We start from the raw sequence: 9,789 nt of genomic DNA on the forward strand, positions 1-9,789 counted from the left end.
TTCTATCAATTGTTTACACTGACAAAAATTCAATACATACATACAACATGTAGAAGTTAATACAAATGTGCATTTATTTATGAATACAAACATCCATCAACATGGAAATAAAAAGACACAAATATCTTCAATTGTTAACACGACTCTTTTGATTTCGGGACATCATATGTGAAAAATGGACCATGAAATTCTAGAAGAAGATAAATGTAAAAAGTATTGAATTAATTGTTTCTTGCTTTATTGATTACACTGCATGCTATTACGTTTATAGAGATCTCATCTATCTAAATTGCAGTTGTTTTGAAATATAAGGTAAAGAATCCATTGGAGTTGTCTGCTTGTGTGTCTTCATCTCCATAAAAGCTGCAAAAGTAATAGTTAACATGATTAATTGCACAAATATAATTAGGCTTTAGGGTTACTAATCTCAACCACAAAATTATGGACCAATGTCAAATGCTTTATTTTTAGAATCAAATCTACTTTAATTGGCAAGTGGACTTGAAAATTACAACAACACAAAAAGTTCAAACCAATTTGAAAAATTCTGAACAAGTTTCGAGCTAAATAATCCAATCTAGTTTAGCATTAGTCAAATTTCTTTTTAGTTTGAGCTCAAAAACCGTTTAAATAGATGTCAGTAAAAACTGAATTATAGGTTAAAACTAATAGTAGATATTTTGGAAAATAATACTTCTAGCAAGGGTACTGAAGGCAACATCAAATAAAGTAGAATTTTCAAGATCACACGATTATAGATTTAACTGATAAATTTTCTAGGGTCAGATGTCCTAGAGACTTTACTTCCCAAAAGCAAATGTTTTTTTTTTATTTTTGGGAAAAAGGCAAAGCCCATTATATTTACATTAGGGAACCGGTTACAACTACAACAAAACTACATGAAACTATACAGATACTCGTGTGGCCTCAATTTTTGACATTTGTTCAATCATTTTTTAGCCTCAGACTCAATTTAGGGCTAATATCAATGGCTTATCATTGAGAAACCATGTTAATTACTAAATATATCAACATAAACAAAAAATTTAAGAAAAATGGAAATATATGTCGCAGCAAGAGATTTGAGTCATTCGGTACAGATCAAACAATACATATCACTTACTGTGTTTACAAATCTCATAAAGAAAGATATAATTGTTTGAAGATTTAGAAATAAACATTTTTCTGTTCCAGTAACTGAACCATCATGTATGAAATGTTGAGCCTCGCAACAACAAAGGGATTGAAATAGGGTAGAACATGGCAGTATGGCACCAGTAAAAAAAAATTGGCTACAACTTCTGCTCCAAAATGAGTGATTCAATTTTTACCTTAAAGTCGATGGAGTGTGATCAGGTCGCCGGAGATAGGAGATTGGCACGAAGGCTGAGGCGGAGGTTCATTTCGCTATTGAAGGCCAAGTGATGAGCATGGATATGGACTGTCAAGAAGGAATTAGGGTTTTGCAAGAATTGACGAGGAAACGGGAGGGGAATCCAAAGCGTTGCATGGATGGAGGGGGAGAGAAGAGAGCTTGAAGAGAACAAGAGAAGCCCAACGTCGGTAATCGGTGGGAGTGGGGAGAAAGAGTGGAACGGAGAAAGGGAGGGGTTGCGAATTGTCACTGGAGAAGACAGGAAAAGAGTGGAGCGTGCTAGGAGAGGAAACGATAAGTTTATTCTGAATTTATTCTGGACCGTTAATCTTAAACGAGATGTACGATTTATGATTGGAAGCAAATGGGTGCAGAAAAATATGGGTGCATTGGAACCCTCCTCGTTACGTACTAATCCAATCTGAACTTTGCATAGTATATTAGTATATAGACTCACTCTTAATAAAGCTAAAGAAAAGAAACGTAAGGGAAAGTCTCACGAACCTCCCTCTTCTATTGAAGAAACTCGTAGCAGTTTGAGGGTTAAACTGAACCAGATGGTGGGTGCAAGGAAGGACAGACAGGTGGGGGTGACAAGGACTCTGCTAAACCATATTCAATTTTTTATAGATTAGTTCCCCTACTCTACTTTGACTGATTTAGATTTTATTAAGTTATATGAAATTAGTGGCTTTATTTTAGGTTCTAATGTAGATGAAAGTGTTAAGATTGTTAAATCTTTGAGGGCTTTATCTAAGCCTAGTTTTGTTACTGTTATTGCTGATTGCATGTCTTCTGGATATATCCCTAGTTCTGTAGTTATACAGAACTCTTCTGATTCTATGGTTGGAAGTCAGGACTTGTTGTTGGCTTCTAATCAGAATGGGGATTTAACTAATTGTAAAGGTTAAAATACTTAATTGGAATGCAAGGGGTCTGGGCCTTTCAGTTAAAAGGCGATATTTAAGTGATTTAATTAGAGATAATAACATAGATATTGTTTGTATACAAGAGACTAAAAAAGAGGACTTCTCTGCACGAATGTTAAGATCTTTGAGTACCTATGTCACTCATTGGACTGTATTACCTTCTGTTGGTGCCTCAGGTGGTATTATTTTAGGATATAATGATTCCTTGTTTATAGTTCATGCCACCTATATTAAGGCATATTCTATCTCTCTTCATCTGAGCAATAAACTAGATAATTTTGAATGGTGTCTAACAACAGTGTATGGGCCCTTATCAACACACACTAGAAGATCTTTTCTCTCGGAATTAACTGACATTGGCAATTTAGGAATTGATGCTTAGTTAATTATTAGTGATTTTAACATGATTAGACGTAGATCTGAATGATCTGGATTGTCCTTTAATCATGTCATTAGTAATCGTTTTAATAATTTTATTAAAGATAATGAGCTTATAGAACTTACCTTATTAGATAAAAAATATACTTGGGCCAGATCTTTGAACTCTCCTTCTCAAGCTTTATTAGATAAAGCATTGTGCTCTATTTCTTGGAATTCTCATTTCAACTTAGCAAAATTAACCTCCTTGCCTAGAGCCTATTCTGATCATACACCCCTTATTTTAGATACTCATTCTGTTAAAATCCTACCTTCCAAAACTTTAAAGTTTGATAAAACTTGGCTTGCCATTGATGGCTTTTATGAACTGGTAGTTAAATGGTGGTTGGAATGTCCTCTTACTGAGGATTTAGGAATTAGCTGGAAACATAAAATGCAAAATTTAAGACAAAAATTAAGAGGATGGAGCTCTAATTTAAGAGGGGAAAAGAAAAGAGCTAAATCCAATTTGTTGACTCGAATAGGATACTTTGAACAACAATTGGAAGAGGATACATTGACTGACTCTGATCTGTCCAATTGGAGAGCCTGTCAGAATGAATTGCATCAATTGTATTTGGAAGAGGAAAAATTTTGGCAACAAAGGTCCAAAATTAAATGGCTCTTAGAAGGTGATTTAAACACCAAATTTTTTCATATAGTTGCCACTACTAGAAAGAAAAAGAACACTATTACATGTCTAGAGATAGATGGGATGTTATGTACTGATCCAGTAGTTATGCAGAGACATGTTACAGCTTTCTACAAGGGTCTCATGGGTTCCTCCACCCCTAGACTCTTGCACCTCCAATCTAATTTATGGCAAGATACAGAGAATCTGAACTCAGCCCAAATTGCTTTCTTAGATGCTCCCTTAACTCTAGAATAAATTCAAAGAGTAGTATTTGCTTGTAATCCATCTAAAGTACCTGGTCCTGATGGGATGTCATTTCAATTTTATCAATCTTTCTGGGCAATACTGAAAATTGATCTTCTTAAACTGTTTCAAGCCTCTATGACCATAATTTAGATGTTTCTAAGTTTAATTTAGCCAGTATTTGTTTAATTGCTAAAAAAGAAAATGCAGTTACAGTTAAAAACTTTAGACCAATTAGCTTAATTAATTGTAGTTTTAAATTAATTACAAAGCTTCTAGCTGATCGACTGCCTTGTGTAATGGACACTTTGATTGACTCCTCTCAAACAGCTTATGTTAAAGGTAGATTAATCTTAGATAATGTAGTTTGTGCTCATGAAGTGCTTCATCAGGTCAAAATTAAAAAAAAAAAAGGAGTTTTATTCAAATTGGATTTTGAGAAAGCATTTGACCATGCTAATTGGGACTTTTTGTTTGAAATTTTAGAATACAGAGGTTTTAGTCATAAATTCATTACTTGGATTAAATCAACATTAGAGGGCAGTAGAACTTGTGTGAATCTGAATGGTAATTTAGGTCCTTACTTTTCTTGTAAAAGAGGAGTGAGACAAGGAGACCCCCTGTCCCTTTTCCTTTTTATTCTAATTACAGATGCCTTGAATAAGATCCTCACAAAAGCCATGGCTAAGGGTCTTGTTGTAGGTCTAGACAATTTTCCAAACATGGGGAATATCCTTAATCTTCATTTTGCAGATGACACTTTGTTATTTTTGAAAGCTGACCCTCAAGTTTTGCTACATATCAAATGGTTGCTTATAGGCTTTGAAAATCTATTAGGCCTCAAAATAAACTTTGAGAAAAGTGAAATGTATCCTTTAAATATATCTGAGGAGAAAATTAATGTACTTGCTTCAATTTTGAATTGTAAAGTTGCCTCTTTACCCCTTACTTACTTAGGAGTACCAATTAATAATTCTAAACTATCAGTACTTGACTGGCAGCTTCTCATTGATAAAATAGAGAAAATATTACAAGGTTGGAAAGGTTCCTTACTCTCTTTGGGAGGTAGAGTAACCCTTTTAAATTCTGTGATATCTACAATACCATTGTACTGGTTATCCATTTATAGGATGCCATCTACGATTAGACATAAGATAGATAAAATCAGAAGAAAATACTCTTTGGTAGCCTGGAAGATAGTGTGTAAAAGTAAAGATCAAGGGGGTTTAGGTATTCTTGATTTAAAGTTAATGAATCAATCTCTTTTAGCTAAATGGTGGATTAGATTTAATGATAATTTAGTTCAAGGTAGATGGAAGAATATTCTTCTAAGTAAATATGGCAGTAGAACTTCCCCTTCCATTTGTTCACCCTTTTGGAAATCAATTCTTAAAGATTATATGGTTATTAATTTGGGTATAAATAAAGAAATAGGTAATGGTCTTACCACTGCCTTTTGGTTAGATAGATGACATTCCGAGCATGCATTGCAGCATCTCTTTTCGAATCTGTTTTCTATAGCTACTGATAGATTCATATCTGTTGCTAAGGCTTTTGCCTCCTCTCACCTATCTTTGTCTTTCAGGAGACAGCTGACTGGTATTTATTTGGAAGAATAGATAGCGTTGCACCGTGTGTTTCAACATTTTACCCTTTCTTCTAATTTAGAAGATAGGCTAATTTGGAGATGGTCCCAAAATGATTTATTTACAGTTAATTCTTTCTATAAATGGTTGGAATTTGGAGGTTTCCCAAATTATGAATATAAACATATATGGGCATCCCATATACCTCTGAAAATTAAGGTCTTCTTATGGCTGTTAAAAAGAGATAAACTTCTTACCAAAACCAACTTAAGGGAAAAAGGTTGGCCAGGTGAGGTCACTTGTGAATTCTGTTCTGCACCTGAGAGTGCAGACCATCTGTTTGTCGGATGTTCCTATGTTCAATGCATATGGAATTGGATTGCATCTCATAATAATTTTGTCTTTTATGGTGTTAGTTTAGATGACCTTTGGTTAATTGAGGCTTGTATACCATTGAAAGACATACATACCGTAGTTTTACTGCTAGCCTCTGTCCTTTGGACAATCTGGTAAGAGAGAAATAGGGTTTGTTTTAATCATTCAGTCCCCCTACCTATTAAATCAATTGGTGCTAAGGTTATATCCTTAGCTCATTTATGGTGCAGTTCTATTCTCAAATTTTTTTAACTTAAATTAAGCCTAATGATGCCGTCTGATCTTAAGGACCTCCCAGACCAAGTTCCGATGGAAGACTCAAGCAGCCTGGACACTGCTCAAACAGTGGACCTACTGCTGTCTTTGGCAGAAGGGACCCCCAACAATACACCTTCGGGTGGTGGCAATGGCAACCACCTAAGTCCAACGTCTGGAGAAGAACAAATTAAAGACGATGGCTTAGATTGGAAAGCCTTAGAATAGTTTATTTTACTAGGAATTAGACTGTATGTTTGGATAGTTTTTGTTTTTTTCAGGTTATATGCAGGATCTGTTTTACTTTTCATGTCCCTGTCTTTTGTATGACTCTATACTTCTAATTTTGGTATCCATTTTGAGTACCATGTTAAGAAGTATTTTTGGTTTCATATATGAAATCGGTGGTAATCCACTACTTTTAAAAATATATATATATATATTGGTCTACTAATAAAATGGGAGATAAAATTTATTCGATCCTAGTCTTTTCTGTTCTCTCTCCCTATCGATTTTCTCAAGGTTAAAAAGGTTTTGGTTAGGGTTCTTTGATTTTTTTTAATAAATTAGAGGTTTACTGTATATACTTGGATTTTTGACGTATTAGAGGTTTGACATGTAATTACCAGTTACCTGTGTATTCCTCATACATACTGTCAGCTGTCTTCCAACTTTTAGGTTGATTTTTTTGCTATTGAGCCGAAGATTACATGCACGGAAATAATTCCTCTGTGATTTTTTTACCAAAAGATTCACTTTAACTACGTGTGTTACCCCTGGATTTGGGAAAAAAAATGTTGGTTCAGTACCTACCTCTGATGTAATATAATATTGTGCTTAATCCTGATCCAGAAAAAAAAAAATAACAAAGCCCAAAACACAAAAAATGACCTCCGCTTATTCCCTGGAAAGAAAATCTCTCTATAGAATTACACAATTACTTTCTGATTGATAAATGAACCTTCTCTTCAAAAGAAAAACAATAAGTTGTTACAATGATTCTATAATTCTAATAAAACAGAAGTTTGGGTCTCAAAAAAACAATAATAATAATAAACTAAAATAAAACAGAAGTTTAGATGTATCCTTTTCCACTTGTACCACTTGATACCAGTGACTAATTGAATTTACCATAAATTGCTCATTCATCACTAGATTGTGTCACATAAGTGCTTCTTATATAATCATATAATCATCTTTTGTTGGTACATCAAGTTATATGGTTCATAACATTAACACCCTTGTACCAGTACTTGACACCCAATGACAGTCTTCAAAACCCTTGTACCAGGCTCCGGTACCGATCCACCAGTATAAACCAAAAACTGGTATTAGTGCTGATGTATCAGGAAACATGGGTATCATGCAAATTTACAAAAATAATACCTCCCTGCAGACTTTTAATTAGTTCTTAAATCTTTCTATATTTTTAGAACAAACAACAAAGGGTCTTCTGTATGAAGTGTTAACTTATTAACTAATTGAACTCAATTATTGTCATATCCTGATAGAAATCCTAAATCCGCTCACGACTTCTTATTACAGTTTGATATATATGTCACTGTCTTATTAGTTCACGATAATTTTTTTTTTCAAAGAGGTAGATAAAAAGCCTACCTATATTGCATTAAAAACAATGAAAAATACATAAAATTAAATTTGTTTCTTGAACTTCGCTCGAAAAAAATTTTTAAAGAAAAAACTTACTTTTATAGTGAAACAGTTTTTATGAATATTTTTTTTTTTTGCATTCGTTTAATTTTGAATATAAATAAATATCTTTTTCAAAATTTACAAATACGTACAATAAAAAACGACATGATATTTTTAAGCACATCAAACATATATATTTAAAAAAAAAAAAAATCCTCTTATTAGAGAATTGAGGATTGAGAAGAAGAATCATATAGATAAAAATGTTGATAATATGATATGAATAAGAAGTCTTTAAATATAATAATACTTTTATGGTATATAAATATGAACAATGGATCGTCTAAGTTTGTAATGATAGTAAAAGCGAAAAGAGTGAGGCCGAATTGGTATGTACTATAAATTAATATTTTGATTTTCAAAATTTAAATAGTCGATCGATTTTAAGAAAAAAATGTAATTACAAATTAAATTTTACAATTTTTATAGTTCTTTACTATTCTTTTTAAATAGATAGAAAATCATTACTTTTTTTTTTAATGACAGTGTACCAAAGGCACTGTCAATTCATTGATATAAAAAAGTTATTTACAGAGATTATACCTAATTTTATTTATTTACACACGAAAATCATTACTTTTGAATGGCTAATTTTTATAGATCAAGTAAATTTCTACATATCTAAAATAACTATATAAATTGTGAAAAGTGTAACAGTTGATTTACAGATACATTTTCATATCAAAATCAGTTGAGCAGTTTAAATTAATTATTTTTATATTTTGAATACATAAATATTATTAACAAGGACAGAAATATTAATCCACGTGCATAGTACCATAGTCTCGCTGAAACGAGAAAGATAAAGAGAAGAAAAAAGGAAAAGTAAAAGAATACAATGAACAAGGACAAAAGACAGCATAACACAACTGGGAGCATAGTGACTGGTGTGTGAGCGATCCAGGTGTGTACAGTGTATTAGTATTATACGCCTGCCCTAGGACCTCGCGTCAGTGACCATTCCCAGCGTTTGTTGCTTCTCCGATCCTCGTAAGTTCGGCAATAATTGATTAGTTCGAAACTCGAATCATGTTTATCAAATCAGTATCAATTAGTAATACTAACTACAACTGTTCCTGTTTGACCTACTTCTTTTGCCTGAAACAAAGAAAGAAGGAAGGATATGGCGCAACTGGCGACAGCTGAGGCATGCGATGCGAACCATGAACTGATAAAGAACGGCGAGTTGAGAGCGCTGCAACCGGTGTTCCAGATCTACGGTCGGCGTCAGGTCTTTGCGGGCCCAGTTGTCACTCTCAAGGTCTTCGAGGACAATGTCCTTGTTCGCGAATTCCTTGAGGAGAAAGGCCATGGCAGGTAACTGCCCAAATTTAAGCCTGATCAATCCTCAGTTAGCAGATTATTCCCAGTTTTGTCTCAATTGGTCTGAATAAGTTATTTAAATGCATCATTTTAAGGTTTGTTGGTCATAATTTTACAGCTTAATTACAAACAAGTGTAAATGAGTAAATGGAAATATAAAAGTAATAGCAAAAGTGCTGCACAGTACATCAAAAATGCTTTGGGCGTATTACTCAAGTACAGTTAATTTTGTAATTAAAACCAAAATCAAGCCTAGTTGGCCTCAATTTTGCAAGTATTGATAGCTTGATCCAATTTCGATTCTGTTCAACTCTTAAATTTCCAACAATAATTCTTTTGACCCCGATTTACTCCCAAATATGTCTGGGTCTGTACCAGCGTGTGCATATTTTTTTATACCATGGTAAAAATGTCAATGACAGGGTTCTGGTTGTCGATGGAGCGGGGAGCATGAGGTGTGCCATATTGGGCGGGAACCCGGTACAACAGGCCCAGAACAACGGCTGGGCTGGTATTGTGGTTAACGGGTGCATAAGGGATGTCGATGAGATTAATGGATGCGACATAGGTGTGCGGGCTCTGGGTTCACACCCGTTTAAAGCCAACAAGAAGGGGTTTGGGGACAAGCATGTACCAGTTTATGTTGGCGGTACGAGAATTTGCGATGGGGAATGGCTCTATGCAGATACAGATGGTATTCTTATTTCCAAGTCTGAGTTGACTATTTAGAATCACCTCATGCCTCGTCAATTGTGGTAGCCTTTGTATTGTTATCTATGTGTTGGTGTACCAGTATCTGTACTTGTTTGCTGTATTTTTTTGTGTGTGGTTTTAATTTATGATGACTCCTAAGAGCTAAAGAGAAGTTCAATAATCAGGGTCTACCCCATAAGAAATTCTGTTGTTTGATGTAGTTTGCACCATTCTCTTTTTTTTCAC

At 34.0% G+C, this 9,789-nt stretch overlaps 1 protein-coding gene across 3 annotated transcripts; it reads left to right on the top strand.

Annotated features, from left to right (window-relative positions):
* The first annotated feature begins 8,310 nt into the window (after window positions 1-8,310).
* Window positions 8,311-9,763, top strand: LOC144551240 (putative 4-hydroxy-4-methyl-2-oxoglutarate aldolase 2). Of its 3 annotated transcripts, none has more exons than XM_078299131.1 (3): window positions 8,311-8,517; window positions 8,637-8,844; window positions 9,273-9,763. In XM_078299131.1, the coding sequence occupies exons 2-3, from the start codon at window positions 8,651-8,653 to the stop codon at window positions 9,577-9,579; spliced, it is 501 nt and encodes a 166-aa protein (XP_078155257.1). In that variant the 5' UTR covers window positions 8,311-8,517; window positions 8,637-8,650; the 3' UTR covers window positions 9,580-9,763. The 3 variants fall into 3 exon arrangements, with proteins under 3 accessions (XP_078155257.1, XP_078155256.1, XP_078155258.1); XM_078299130.1 differs by having other exon boundaries at window positions 8,365-8,517; window positions 8,625-8,844; XM_078299132.1 differs by having other exon boundaries at window positions 8,382-8,521; window positions 8,644-8,844.
* The last annotated feature ends 26 nt before the right edge of the window (window positions 9,764-9,789 follow it).

The sequence above is a fragment of the Carex rostrata genome, chromosome 3 (assembly GCF_964058835.1).
Source record: "Carex rostrata chromosome 3, lpCarRost1.2, whole genome shotgun sequence".
NCBI classification, from domain to species: Eukaryota; Viridiplantae; Streptophyta; class Magnoliopsida; order Poales; family Cyperaceae; genus Carex; species Carex rostrata.

Coding starts and splice junctions, on each gene's coding strand:
- LOC144551240 (XM_078299131.1), top strand. CDS start 8,651: ATGGCGCAACTGGCGACAGCTGAGGCATGCGATGCGAACCATGAACTG. Junction 8,845..9,272: donor GAGGAGAAAGGCCATGGCAG/GTAACTGCCCAA, acceptor TGTCAATGACAG/GGTTCTGGTTGTCGATGGAG.